General features: G+C 36.8%; 1 protein-coding gene across 1 annotated transcript in view; it reads right to left on the minus strand.

Annotated features, from left to right (window-relative positions):
- Window positions 1-2231: 2231 nt before the first annotated feature.
- The window catches only part of LOC107293648 (alpha-actinin-2-like), a gene marked incomplete at its 3' end in the record, with an annotated part of 27754 nt that continues 14061 nt past the window's right edge, over window positions 2232-15924 (minus strand). Inside the window, exons 2-8 of the mRNA XM_015822806.1 lie at window positions 15758-15872; window positions 13372-13491; window positions 12888-12974; window positions 9914-10001; window positions 7918-7996; window positions 6506-6587; window positions 2232-2317 (exon numbers count right to left, since the gene is read on the minus strand). Of these exons, the coding sequence (XP_015678292.1) occupies window positions 2232-2317; window positions 6506-6587; window positions 7918-7996; window positions 9914-10001; window positions 12888-12974; window positions 13372-13491; window positions 15758-15872 (657 nt within the window). The remainder of the gene's footprint in view (window positions 2318-6505; window positions 6588-7917; window positions 7997-9913; window positions 10002-12887; window positions 12975-13371; window positions 13492-15757; window positions 15873-15924) is intronic.

Below are 15924 nucleotides of genomic sequence, written 5' to 3' on the forward strand. Positions count from 1 at the left end.
ATTTAGCAATATTAAGAACGTCACATTCTATTACATACACTTTGGTTTGCAATTTTTCTAGGTTGAATGATGCTCAAATGTACTATACTAATAGTCATTTCAAAGAAATAGCAGTGTTAATCTGTTATAATAAAGACAGACATATTTCAGTAGCATCTTAAAAAAATAATTTATTTAACTTCAGTCACAATAAATAAATGAGAGCCACAGAATTATTTTACTCATAAATTTAGTTTTTTAAATATATATATATATAAATATTAATATTAGCAGAAACTTGCAGAAATGTTGATTGTGTTCTGTAAATCCCTGTGTAATCTCTGATTAATTCCAAAGTTATCTATTACATCTACTCTAGCTACCTGGGTTTCATCTCCACCACAGGTAATGTAAACAACAAATTATCAGTGCACAATCACAAAATACGACGTTAAGGGAATCTATGCTATTATCTAGGAGGGACTGATAATAAAGGACTGAGGGAAGGAGGTAAAAAAGAGAAACAAATTAACTTACCTCTGAAGTTTTACCCGGAAAATAATAAAGTGAGGATGACTCATTAAGTGGCAATAATTTTTAATAAAATCCTGGTTTCACTTTGCAGCCAAATATTATCCTCCATATCTAGTATAACCTGGAATCTCTTCACACAGCAAAAAATTATGTGATATGTCTGGGGACACCATCTGTCCTCACAGCTAGTGGATTATGACCCTGCTGGATCTGAGTCTTTCACAAAAAGACTAAATCTCCACATATCTAGAGACTACTATATCCAGTCCACATGACCAATAGCCACCTTGGCTGAGAAATTCCTGGAGGTCTAATCCCAGCAACACTGATATTCTTATGGCAGTTCTAGTTTTGCAATAGTTTAGTAACAAAGATAAACGGTTTTTTTAAGAAGCTTGTCTGTCCTTGTTGTGCTCCTCAGTGATGATTAGCTGCAGAAAAATCTCAGACTTCACCAGAGTACAGTCTGAAAACTTAAAATATTTATACTGAATCTGAATAATTTAGACAGTCTAATCATATTAGAGAAATGCTTTCCTTCTATCACTATTAACTGCTTTAATGCTGCAAAAAAAGATTCCCCCCCCCAGGGATAGGTTTTGCTTTGAAAACAGTAATGGCCTTTGCAAAACTGATAAAAAATTATCACAATAATTATACAGGTAGTCTTTAACTTAATAACCGTTCATTCAGCGGCCATTTGAAATTATCACAGTGCTGAACAAAGGGAATTATGACCCCGGCCTGGAGTTCTGATCATTGCAGCACCCACACTCAAATGATAAAAATGTAGGTACAATCACCTTTATGGCTCTGGAAGCATTGCAACCCCTCTTCCACCACTGGGAGGACTGAGAGGCCTCAGCCAGCTAGGCCATTGGCATGTAGAAACCTGCCATGGGCCAAAAGGCCTTGGCCAGCTAGGTCTACCAGTGTGTGGGCCTCCTCTTTCCATCCCCACCATTCCCAAGAGGCCTGGATCTTCTACCTGCCACATCACAGCCAGAGCCATTTACCTGTCCTTTTTCCTGCAGTTGCTGCCAGGTGGGCCCAGCGGTTATAGTGCTATTGAAGGCAATCTTTCTCAAGGCTGGTCTAGGAACAGGAACTTTGCTGGCTGACTTTTTGTTCTCTAGCCTCTCTAGCCCTGAGGAAATTTGCTTTCACTAGCTTTCTAGGTTAGCATCAGCTTGGTTCACCTCTCAGTGGCTACAGGGGAAGGGAAAGATAAATGGATCCTGGCACAGTGGGTAAGGAGGAGATGCAGGCCTCTTGGGAGTTGGGAAGGTGCTCACACATAGCTGGGCCTAGCTGACCTGTGGCAGGTTTCCACATGCTGGTTAGCGCCAGGCCTCCCAAGGCCTCCCCACCCACCCACTGAGGCACCCTTGCAAGGTTGCTTAATGACCGCAATGCAGAGAACTGGGATTGTGCTCATTGAGTGAGGTGATCATGTGGGTGTCTCGCTTAATTGCCACAAAAAATTACAACCAAAATTTGAGGATCAGTTGTGGTCGTAAGTCGAGGGCTATCTGTTTTTATTTATTCTGTATGCATCTATATATGCTTGTTTGTGCATGTCTATTACTGCAGTGTTTCTAATAGCACCAATTACTGTATTTGTCAGCCCCAATTAAAAAAGCAAAGTGGTTTCAGGGCTAATGAAAACCTATGGAAGCTGAAACACACAAAGCAGTCCCAAAAATGATGATGAATACCTGCTCAGCTCCAGCAAAAGCATGGTAGAAGCAAGAAACGTAAGTCATGATTGCTCTTTCATCAGGCTTGGGGGTATTCACAATGTCTATCAGAAAAGACAAAAAGAAAGAAAATGAGCACAATATGTAGAAGAACAGTAGAAAGCAAGGGAGACACAACAAGTGCTACATTTTGTTCTCTTTAACATATTGTTAAATACAGATCATGCCAAAACAATCTTATTTCATTTTTCGGCAAAGTGACTAAACTAATAGACCAGCAAAATACTGTGGACATAATATACTTAGACCTCAGTAAGGCATTTGATAAAGTAGACCACAACCTACTCCTTGGTAAACTAGAAAAAGGTGGAATAGACAACATCATCACCAGATGGATCTGTAGCTGGCTGGCAAACAGTATTCAACGAGTAGTCCTCAACAGCACTACATCCACATGGAGAGAAGTAAGCAGTGGGGTGCCACAAAGTTCCATCTTAGCCCAGTACTCTTCAATATCTTCATCAATGACTTAGATGAGGGAATTGAAGGGATACTCATCAAATATGCAGATGACATCAAACCAGCAGGAGTAGCCAACAACCCAGAAGACAAACTCAGGATCCAAAAAGATCTTGACAAACTTGAACAAAGGGCCCTATCCAATAAAATGAGTTTCAATGTGGAGAAAAGCAAAGTCTTACATTTAGGCAGGAAAAATCAAAGGTACAAGTACAGATTGGGCAAGAGCTGACTTAAAAACAGTAACTGTGAGAGGGACGATCACTTAACCATGAGCCAGCAGTGTGCAGCAGCAGCAAAAAAAGCTAATACAATCCTGGGTTGTATAAACAGAGGCATAGAATCAAGATCACGCAAGGTATTAGTACCACTTTATAAAACCCTAGTAAGACCACACCTGGAATACTGCAGCCAATTTTGGTCACCATATCACAAAAAAGATGTTGAGAGTTTAGAAAAAATTCAGAGAAGAGCAACTAAGATGATCAAAGGCCTGGAGACTAAAACATACAAAGAACAGCTACAGGACTTGAGTTTGGCTAGTTTAAAGAAAAGAAGAAATAGGGGAGACATGATAGTATTCCAGTATTTGAGGGGCTGCCATAAAGAAGAGGGGGTCCCGTTATTCACCAAAGCATCAGAGGGCAGGACAAGAAACAATGGTTGGAAACTGATCAAAGAGAGAAGCAACCTGGAATTAAGGAGAAACTTCCTGACAGTGAGGACAATTAACCAGTGGAATAGCTTGCCCCCAGAAATTGTGGGGGCTCCATCACTGGAGATTTTTAAGAAGAAGCTAGACAGTCACTTGTCTGAGTTGGTATAGGTTCTCCTGTTTGAGCAGGGGGCTGGACTAGAAGGCTTCCAAGGTCCCTTCCAGCTCTACTCTATTCTATTCTATATGTTAGAGCCATTTAGACTGGAAGAAGAAAGCATTGAAGCTAAAATGGAAATTCTGGAGAACAAAATTTGAAAATATCCATGGTTTTTGAGAGGAATGCTTGCAGACAAATAAGGTGCTGGCATACTATATGCTTTGATTTCAAAGACATTGGCGTATATTCAGGAGTGTGTACACAATCAAAATAGTTAAGAAGTTGGGTGCACCTTCACATTCAATATTCTGCCCCCATTTTACAGGCGTGGCTTCAGTCCTGCAGACATGTCTGTCAACTTGACTTTTGTCATCCCACTGAGAATAGCCCATGTCTATAATTACACAGAGAGATTGTTTGAAGTTCTGAGATTCGCCTGACCAAACTTTATAATCTGAGATAACAATATATTGTGTTTCTGAACGCACAGGGAAACTACTGATGGATGCTTAGAAGTTTCCACCTGTTAAAGGCCCTCTCTAGAAAAAAAAAAGATAGTATTGCAATTCCACGTAGTATGTCATTAATAATATCTGCATTGTTGTTCTGACTCTTTAAAAGGAATCATCTTTCCAAAATACAAGTACAGATTTTAGTGCTATTATTATTTTACTTCCACATTGTAGAGATCTAATATTGTCCAATATGCAAAGAATGGATCAGACCTTCAGATATTGTGTGGAAGTGTGAAAGAAGCAACTGTAGTTATTTTTTAAACAAAGACTTTCTGAAAACTACCTGTGCATTTTATATGGGAGCAAACTATATCTTCTAAAAAGAAAAAGAAAAAGAGAAAACAGAAAGGAATCACAGGATAAGCAAAAAAGCCATACAGTATGACAGCAGCTACAGAGCAAAAGCACTCTACTTTCTTAGCACCAAGAAAAACAAGAATGATAAGCCATGAAACTTTTTCAAGAGGGTTGACTACTCAATTATTTAAAAAAGCATGGCTGGTAACCTTGATTCCATCTCATATACCCCCATAATTCTGACATTAGGCTGCCCAATTCACTTCCAGTTAAGATGAATTCCATGAAAGCATGTATTTTCATTGAAGATAAAGTTTATAGATCTCAAATCATTTTCCATCAAGACTTTTATTCCCTTCATGGACTGTAGATCCATATTACTTTAACAGTTAATTTCAACCTGAAATAAAACAATCTTCTTCTTGGGATATGTCCAATGACAACAGGAGAAAAGAGACTTAATGATCCTACATTACACTGTTAAGTCATTCCAAAAGAAAGACAAGTAGCAAGCAAGAAGCCAGTAGATATCCCTTGGCCCTGCCAAACTTCCCTTCCATTTTTTAAAACTGGGGGGAAAATCATTGAGAAGGTGGCATGTTAAAAATGTACTGTATTTATAAGAATGCCTTGGGCTTGCATAAACCTCACATCCTTCGAAAACAAACAAGATGAGTAGCTGCAGGGCAGATCTTTATTTGAAAATGAACCCACTTAGCCCTGTAGAAAGACCAAGATAAAATCAATAAATAACATCAGGAGAGTAGTGTGGGTTCTTTTATACCTTTATTTTTCTAGTAAATTGACACTTCCACCATGGCAGCTGTTCTTAAATAGGCAAGTACCAGCCATACTTTCAAAATTTCAAAAGTGCCAGTGAACACCAAAAATTGCTTATCTGTTGTAAATCATGAAACAATTGTAGTATTGTACTATGGTGTAGAATACCAAATGAGGCAAGTAAATCTGAATAGCAACAATAACAATAACAATAATAGAGTTGGAAGGGAAATTTGAGCTATTCTAGTCCAACCCCTGCTCAGGCAGGAAACCCTATACCATTTCAGACAAATGGCTGTCCAGTCTCTTCTTAAAAACTTCCAGTGTTGGAGCATTTACAACTTCTGGAGGTAGGTTGTTCCACTGACTAACTATTCTAACTGTCAGGAAATTTCTCCTTAGTTCTAGATTGCTTCTCTCTTTCATTAGTTTCCATCCATCACTTCTTGTCCTGCTTCAGGTGCTTTTGAGAATAGCTTGACTCCCTCTTCCTTGTGACAGTCCCTGAGATATTGGAACACTGCTATCATGTTACCCCTAGTACTTCTCTTCATTAAACTAGACATACCCAATTCCAGCAATAGTTCTCCAGCAACATTAGATGGGGACTAGTATCTCAACACTACAGAAACACCAAAAATCAAGTCTTTTTTGCTCTTGACTGCAATAATAAAAAGATGGGATGACAAATCATTTCATAGATCTGAATTATCTTCAGGGAAGATTTTCAGGGAAAGCATGGCTAAACTGTGCTGATAGATATTGCTCTCAATTGACAATATTCAGGACTAATGCTAATATTCTTCAAAGATGTTTAAGGATATGTTGTTATGTCTCTGCTGCCTGGACTGAAAAAAAAGTCAAGATGGCAGCTGCAACCCCAGAAATGAAGCCCTGATCCTTTTAAAGTGTCTCGTACAAACAACAAACATAAAAAAGGGATCAGGTTCAATTGCATAGTCTGGTCTTCTTGTCCATGACTTGCTGCATTGTTTTAGGTACCAGGAATTTCAGAAGACAATTATTTTAGCTGGATTTAAAAAAATAATTCTAACTGATACAGGTCTTCAGATGATATTTTACTTGAAAGTTCTGGATTTATGTTTCTGAATTACTTGGAAAGCATGGAGTTTTTGAGGAATAGCTAAATGAAAAGAGGGGGGGAGACTCAAAATTGCCCTCCCCACTACTATTAATTTCAATTACATCAGAGAGCATTTTCTTATTACAGTCTAAACAGAAACCAACAGGTTAAATGCTGTTTGATAAATAGCTATGTGAAGGAGATCCTTTTCTTATAATATATGGGAAGAAAAGACTTTAACAGTTGCAACCTGCTGCCTATTAAAAGCACATTAACTTATACCTTCTGCATCCAACATCTTTGGGATATCCAGGTGTTTTTCAGCAATTTCCATGGCCAGGTTTATATTTCCCAGAGGGTCATCCTACACAGGAAGCAGAAATTACAATTGGTAAGTGCCCTATTTTAAGCAAGGTTGCAGCAATTCAAAAGCAAGGACAGAATATGTTAGGGTTTCACTCAATAGCAGCATTTTAAAATAAGATTAAATTCTCTCCCAGGAAGCATGTAAAAACCCGGCAGAATTTCATTGCACTGTGTCTTCCATCTTGACATTTTTTTTAACCATGCCCTGCTGACACTCTTACTGCCAAGTATGTTTACATAATATGGAAATTAAGCAGCTGTCCTTATACCGTAACTTTACTTTAAAAAAAAATATTTCAGTGAAATTTACTCAAATGCATGATACTGACATTACTAGAGAGCTATTGAAAAACTGTTCTGGTAAGATAAATCTTGGAAGTAGTTGTTGGTGCTGCCTTCTCTTGAGGGCTCGTGCTTTCACCTTCCCTGCCCTTCAGGATTTCCCCTGTAAACTTCAGACAGACACACAAACGTATGGATGTAACTTTGCTGTGTTTACCATCTTGGTAAACTAAAAGCTTAGTTATTAGTTATGCCGGCCATTTAACTTATGCTGTATATGAACCAAACAATGTGTGGCACCCATAAATCGAGCTTTTCAGCTTTGCCCATTGTATGAACAATGTATCAATGCAAAGGAAGATTCTCTATGGCTCTCCAAAGGTTTCTAGAAAGCAAAGAAAGGCATGCAGAAAGAAAAACTAACATGCACACAAGTGCGCACACATTCCCCCATCAAATCTACAGCAAAACAATGTCAATATACTCAGATTATTTTGGCATAATCCAGAGAGCTTTTAGACATGACTAATTTTTACTGAAATTGGTGGGATATAAATATTGTGCACTTTATTTCTCTTCATGTCAGTTAAATATTTCACAGAGTTGCACCATCTACTGAATACTTTCTAACATGATGCATCTTTACTCAGGATTATAATGCTCATAGACTGACCAGTTGGCTGTGTGTAGGAGACAGACCTATATTGAGTATCCCAAGGCCAAGGACATCTAGGAGTAGATTCGTCCAAATAGTAACTTATTTTTCTGGATTCTTTTCAGCCACTTTCATAGCATGTGGTTTACTTACTTGGGATCACCCTTTGCTGTCTTAACCATACTGATTGGCCATTATCAGTGAGAGAAATTCAAAATTAACGGAGGGCACCTGGTTCAGGAAGGCTGTTCTATATCTGCAGGTCAAGAGCCAAAAAAGAAGGCCCATTTCAAATTACAAAACATACATATGTAGTATGTGAGCCAAATCAGTGCAAATCATCATGCCATATTGGTGCAAGTTATCATGCCATGCCAGCAAACTTAATGACCTTTGAAAGCTTGGAGTAGTCAATAAGATCTGGTCGATGTCTATGAATCAGTGCACAGAGACCAAGGCCATCTTTCCAGCTTCATGAGAAGAAACCAAAAATAAGGCGACAACATATTAATGACACTGGTATTGTCAGACAGTGCAAGGTCTGACAATATTCAGCAATTGTACCACATGTCCAATAGCAGTAGCTCATAAAATTCCAGTGGTTGTTCCAATTTGGCTAAATCTCATATAATGGTGCAGAACACAGGAAAAATTCATAGTATAATTTTGTGAACCAGGTTATCTAGTTTCAAGACATAGTCAAACATATTTTAAATGTTGCTAAGGCAAAGATGTTTTAGGACATTATCTTGTAAGACAAATTTCCTAGACAGTAGTCACTTTTGTACAGAAAAGAGCCCAAGAGAAATTTCATGCACGGTGCACTAGATGGTGAATGATTGTTTACTTATTTTTTCCTGGTGCAAGAAATTACAGTTGGCTGGAGCAGGTGGGCTGGTGATTTCACTCAGTAGTTTGTCCATCTTTTTATTTACTTTTAGGTATCTAAGGCATATTTAGGGTTGCTCAGAAAATATTGCTCGTATATCATTTAGAAAATCAGTAGTAAAATTTTAAACCAGTAGCTAATAAAAGACCAGACCACTCACACATTCTGAAACAGTCTGGTGGAGTGAAAATGTTTGTAATATATTTCTGAGCGCTCCAACGGATTGTGTCTAGAACCACAAACATGGAAATAGCACACCATACCCAGATAGTAACACATGTATTAAACAGGAGAGTTCTTCTCTCTAATACCTTATAAGGAGTAGGAAGTTTCATGTAGGAGAAAGTATAATTCTTCTGAGTCAATTATTTGATATATTATAGTAGATAGTCTATCTTGCATTCCCTAACAGAATGTCTCAGCCAACACTCCTAGCCCCAGATCTTCTGAAGATGCCAGGTTTGGGAAGCCGGGTCTATTTATTTTTCCACTTTTAATGCATTTTTCATATAAAAATGGCATTTGAAGCCAAGCCCAACAATCCAATAATTACAATTATTATCTATAAAAACGGCATATTTGGTAAAATCTGTTCTTAACTACCTGCAGGCAAGAGACCCTAACTATCTGTAGGTAAGAGACCATTTTCAACAATAGAGATGTTTACTTCTATTCTTATATGTATATAAGTATGTACATAATTTCTATGGCCTCCCATCTCACAATGGTAACTCTGGGCATTGTACAGAGATTAAAACAAAAGCCACAACATTAAATACATCTGATGTTCAAATTATTTGTGTCTTGGATTTTTCTACACACTGTACACCTAAGGTTTTTATTCTTTGGAGTAAGAGTTTTATGAAACTTGAAAGCTTGCATATTTATTTATGACCTGATTAGATCCAAAACAAAAACAAGTATCTTTCTTTTTTTGAATCTCAGCAGCAACTACTGGAGAAAAAAATAGCATTTATTAATCATGCCACAATGCCCAATTTTCACTCTATAGATTCTGTGAAGGGTATCTTTCTTCCACTATTTGTGGAAATTTCAACATACTTGCAATATAAATTGATTTCTAGAAAATACACAACAGATTTATTTTGTGCAGATGGAGATAAGACAGAAAATGACAATGTTTGATTTTTATGTTTTGTTGTGAGTACACTACAATCGGGACTTCTGTTTATTCCCCCACACATTAGTTGTAGTAATTTCCTCTAATTAGGCCTCACCAGTCAAAGAACAACCATGGTAACATGTGAAATAATCACACTGCTGACTTCTTTCATATAAGGTGTCCATTTTAATGGCTAGAATAATCTGGGAGCCCCGATACTCATACTAGCCTTGTAGAGTTATTCCTGGTCCTTCTCAAACTGCAAAGAAAATATGATGTATTGTGTGCTCTCCATTTCCAACTGTACCAGCAAAGATAAAAACCATCTACATGATGAACAGTGAAGTCTTTACATCTATAAATGATTTACTTTACCTAAGATGGAAATTTTGAATGTTCACATTTCGGTAAGGTGCCGTTTTTCTTTGACACCACAACAGCAGTCCTTCTTTGGCAGATGTCTCTGAAAATACCATCAAAGAAGATTTATAAAGAATAACAGAACTTCAAACTGCTCGCTACAGTAAATAGCAGATCTTCAGCTGACTTAGAGGGTTGGGCATCTATCTCAGATGATGTTGTTTAATTCAACAGATACACAAAGTGTTTCCAAGGAAATCTGTACCAGAAAAATAGTGAATACACTATCCAGTTTAGTTAGGAAAATAACTCTCTCTCTTTCTTCTGTATGGTTTCTTATAAAATGCAATGATTCAAAATTAACACTTTGTTACAAAAGTGTTACAAAACAAGGGGCATTTATACGAACAAGAAACTCTAGAATTGATTGTAGACTTTCCATATGATTTTTTTCCATCATGTAGCCGTCCGTTCATCAGTTATTTTTCTTTAATATTTATATCCTGCTTCACTGACTCAGGAATGATGTCATCATTCATAAGAAATTTCTTTTTTAAAAAGATTTAATTGGTACAATAGAATCAGGTAAAGTAAATTTGTCAGGAATAATTATTCTCTAAATTAACCAACGAAGTATAAAAATCGGTTGATCTGCTACATATTGTATACTGTAATGGATGGTAGCTGTTTGCTTGAGTAAAATGTGCATGTTCACAGTTTGGCGAAGAATCTATAGCTGCCCAAATTATTCACTTCAATGTTTTATGATATTAAAAAATCTTTACAAAAGTGCATAAAACACTGCAGTATCTACATATGACACTCCCAAATAATTCTCCAATTTCCCACGTTATCATTCAATTGGATAAAATATATTTTCCCCAGAACAGAAACCATTACACTCCTTGTATCATAACTCCAGTGCACCAAATTCTAGTATTTCTCTCAGTACAAGATCATAAAATGTCCCATTATCTTTACTGGATGGATAATCATCTCATAGAAAATGGAAAGTCCATTCCAAGCATCGCCAAACTATCCATCTGCTGAGCTATATACCAAAGTGGGAAGGCAGAAGCAAAGGACCTGAGGCCCTACAGGCCCATTACAGTAATAAGAGTGTCAATTTTTCCTCCCAACCAGAGGAGAAAACAAGAGGCTGTCAACCACTATATTGTGCAGGCAGGAGAAAGAGGGACATGATTTGAACCTGGCCACTCCTATAAATAGGACTTTCATTCTATACTTGTTCTGAATTTCTTATTTAACTGTATTTCCAGATCTTGTAATAAGAATAATTTAGGAGAGAGCTGCATTCTTGAATCACTATTATCGTTCATTTGGAAAAGCCTGACATGAAATTCTTTTGTGTTTGAAAGACAGATATTTGTGCATTCTTATATATATATATAAATAGTCTATGTTGTATTTTCTTTGTGGTTGTTCTTCTGTTATATAGTTTGTTCTGACTGCTTCACTTGGAAGCTGGATTCAGATGATCATGTTGAGTAGGAAGCTCATACAAGAGAGTTTCCAGAGCCAAGTCACCACAACAATCTGAGGACATTATAGACCACGGTGTCAAACTCACCATGTCACATGATGTGTCGCAACGTATCGTGACTCTTTTTGCATTGCCGGCAATGGGGTGGGCGCGGTTTCAGTATGATGAAACCGGCCCATGGGCTGGCAGTTTGACATCCCTGTATAGACATTAGCTCACTGCCTTATTTTACTAAAAAAAAAAAAAACACCCTTCAACTTTACTATCAAATTATGGTTGGGTGGGACAGAATAACAAGCGAATGACATGGAATATATTAAATCAAAGTCTAAGTGGAATTCTTCTACAGTGCAAAAAGATCCCAGTTCATGAAAAGATGTCAAAAAGATTCCAGCAAATTAATTCAATCATTATCATACATAATGATACCCCTGTTTTCTTTCTTCAAGGAGATAATGACCATAGATCTACACCTTCCCTCCCAAATGAATTAGGACTAGAGAATACAAAACTGTATGTTACTACTATATTTACTTGATGATAAGAAAATAATAGTTATCAAACAAGATCTCTGTCAAGAATGCTGTACCTGAAAGCAGGTGTCTAATCTTCCTACCAACCTTCACAATTACCTCTCTGTGTGTGTTTATGTAGGTTTATTTCTCTCTGTTTATGTACAAAGCTTTCTTTAAATTTTACATTTGGCCATATGAAGTTGTTTTTAATAATAATAATTTGTTCCCATAAGGGGGAAATAATTTGAGATTGCAAATAGCTACAGTAAAGCTAAAGTCTCCTTTGAACTAAGTTTGACTCCTGATTACTTGGTGGATCCATCCATGCTGTTTTCCTATCAACAGTATGGAATTGGTTTGCTGTTACCTTCTTCTGAGGTATTTTTTCAATTTCCCAATGCTGCCTACAAGTTGGTATTCTCTGATAGCTTCCAACCATGTGCTAATCGGGCTTGGCCCTATTTAATTTCCAAGCCAGATAAGGACAACCAATTGGTAGCACTTGTTAAAGCTGCTTACAAGTAAATGTGCAAAATAAAAAGCTAATCAGGGTGACATACTGTTTATATAACCTATCATCTAATTTAGCCCTATGATTCACAAGGAACTCAATGTTTCCAATTGATCAGTCCACTTGTAGGAGAGGCAGATTGTTGGATGTAAAAGTATCACACATCTTAATGCATTTTTGAAGAAGAGAATATAATTCACATTTCTGTTTCCTTGTGGGATCTGTTTGCCCTACTAGAAATAATAATAAAGAAGAAAGCAGATCAGCAAATTCAGACAGCCTTTAGTCCTAAATGCTTCTTTATAGGTTGTCTAATTGCTAGACTAATATTTACATCAGAATCCACAGTTGTCAATAAAGCTATATAGCCAGTTCAATCAATCTGTATTCCTGGAATAAATTCTATTTGGCACAAAAAATTGAAGGCAACATTACCAGTATATAGATAAATATTCTTACCTTCCACTGAGATATCTTGAATAGCAAAACGGAGGATGATTGTCCATATCATACCCAGGGTCATTTTCACATTGCCATCCACAATTTCTAGAGATAAATGGAATGGATAATATACAGCGGGGTCATCAATAATATTATAACATGTGATAGCTGTCATTTAGGATTCATTATGTTCCTCGTGTATACTTATTTCATGATACTTTGCTGGCAGATTCATAGTTCTACTTTTAAATCTGATTCTATTTTAAGAGTGGCAAGAGTATTTTCAATAGTACCTGAAGATGCTAGGGCCTTGTCTATTCAAAACAAGCACTCTGCTACACCACTTTCAAACAAGAAGTGTGCAATAGAAAAAACACGTGTTTTGAAATGTAGTACGTAGTTGTATTTGAAGGTATATTGTATATACAGTGACCCCGAACAGCACTAAAAATGTAGGTTCCTGACTAAATGACAATTCTTGTTATGGATACTCTCCACATACCTTCTGCACCAATTGAGACAAGTTTGACACCTTTGCTTGCTATGAAATCCAGAGCTTTGTTGACATTTGCAATTTTATGGAAGCGCATCTTTCCTCTATCTGGCTTCTGAAGTCTTTCTCCTGCAGGAAAGAAAATCAAAAACATTTGTGAGTATTGGAATCTGGCTGCACTATTCTAGTGAGAGAAGCATGCTCTTTGCTACCTAAAACTAAAGGTGGCTGGTGGATTAACAGAGAAGATGCTAACTACCACACCAAACTTGCCTTTTGCTTCTTTTCTCTGTACTTAATGTTTTTAATATTTTTATATTTATGGTTTTAATTGTAAGCCACCCAGAGATTGCTTTGCAGAGTGAGTTGGATGATATATAAATTTAATAAATAAATACATAAATAAAAAAAATTAAAACTAGTCCTCCTTAAATATTTACTGTATTTTAATGACTGAGCTCATTTACAATGCAATAAAATGACTCTTACTTTTACATTATTTTTATCGATTCATTGTTTACTTTTATTGATGTGGTAAAAACGGTTGCAGTTATGAGAATACAGTTTGTAGATTCATTTTTTTAGTTTAAATTTTTAGTCCTTTAGAATGCTTCAAGCATTAAAAATTAATGTACCAGTTTTTAATCCAGATTCAAGGAAAAGGAACCAGTGATGGCTCTCAGCATCTGTTATCATTGCCCATGCTGGCTGTTTCTGTACCAACATCTAAAGCAGTGGTTCTCAACCTGTGGGTCGGGACCCCATTTGGGGTCGATCGACCATTTCATGGGGGTCGCCAAGCAAGGCTGTCCGCCATTTTTTTTGTCCGCCATTCTTTTTGTCCGCCATTTTTTCTCCCCTTTTCCGGCGGGTGCCTTACCTCCCTTGGGCTGGGCCAGCTGGTGGTTGGCCTGCTCCGTCTCTGCCGCTTGCCAGCTACGCATCGGCCGGCGCAGGGGGCGGAAGCACGCATGCGCGGCGCTCCCGGGCAGGGAAAGTCCTTGACTTACGACCGGTTGGGTAGTCCTCGACTTACGACCGGTTTAGTCCTCAACTTACGACCGGTTTAGTCCTCGACTTACGACCGGTTTAGTCCTTGACTTACGACCGGTTGGGGTCACGGCATTAAAAAGGTTGAGAACCACTGATCTAAAGGACCATAGGGTACCTAGAACTCTGCTCTAAACACAGCAATAAAGGATTTGAAAATGGCATTTACCGCACTATTCTATTCCAAGGTCTTACTTCAGATTATTCCATAGAATAAAGATATTATTTAAAAAACAGTTGGCCTCTATTTCTTTATGCTAGAAATATAATAAATTTGAAGAAATTTTATCTTATATGCCATGACATGTCCACTTGTAATTCCTATTGGTTACATAACATTATCATGTTAATGAGGTTCTTGAAAGCCAATTATGGGTTGAAAACGCTAATGTTGTGTTAAACTGTCTCTCCAAAAACTGTTATATTTCCATCTATGAAGAAATTTGTATATGTTGAGTTTGAACTGTTGTAAAAAGATTGGACATATGCTTGCTCCCAGGCTCCAAAAGCTGTCTTAATAAAATTTGCTTTGATGCATTTGCATTCAAATTTATGCAACTCCAAAAGAGAAGTGAAAGAGAAAGTGATTATGCTTCAATGTCATAATGTTTAAAGTGAAATATGTTTATGTGACTATAGTTTAATATAAATATTTAGAATTAGATACAGTTTAGATAAGGGGTACTTCTAAGTTTTTAATTTGGTTTAGTTCTTTAATTGTCTGGGTTCTTAAGATGCTGGTGTTTTTTTTAATTTTCTTTTTTATCATTTTGGTTCTTTCTTCTTCTCCTTAGAACTTCAAGTATACAGCCTTTTCTTTTTCTTTTCATTATATACTTTTTTTAATACAACAGATAAGGTTATTTTTTGAAGTCTTTTATAGAACAATAGTATAGTTATATTATATAATTATACTAGTATTTAGTTTCATTATAATGTTATAAACTAATAACCGAGGTTTTTCAATAAATATTAATTAAAATGATTTCAACATGTATTAAAATTGTATTTAAAAATACAGAGTGCAGTCCTGGATACTACAAAGAGAAAGCAAAATTGAGAATGGTCCATTGGAACAATTAACTGATTGCTGCACAAGCGTTGTGATTATATGAATATTTTTCTTCTGCAATTGTGGCATTTGCTTTCCTTTTCTTTCCTTTTTCTCTTTTCTATCTTACATATTAGTTTTTTGGATACTATTAATAGGGCTGCAATTAATAATAAATGTTGCATCTCGATCAGCAACAACTTTTAGAGTCAGAACTGTCACAACATTGAAAAATCATGAGGCAGGTTCCGGAGCTGGAAATACATCTTGACAAGGTGTCATCTTTAAACAAACCTGAAATGACTTCCAAGAGTAGCATCAGTTTCAATCCATTTCTGAAATCATCTTCAATGTTCTCAATCTGGGTTCCAGCTTTCCGCAGATGAGAATTGCACCAAGCTGTAAACGTCTGCAAATGAAGTGAAGGACTTGGTTAAAAAAAGCTATTCACTTTCAATAAT

Source organism: Protobothrops mucrosquamatus, unplaced genomic scaffold, assembly GCF_001527695.2.
Source record: "Protobothrops mucrosquamatus isolate PMUCROS unplaced genomic scaffold, P.Mucros_1.0 scaffold1681, whole genome shotgun sequence".
Taxonomy (NCBI): domain Eukaryota; kingdom Metazoa; phylum Chordata; class Lepidosauria; order Squamata; family Viperidae; genus Protobothrops; species Protobothrops mucrosquamatus.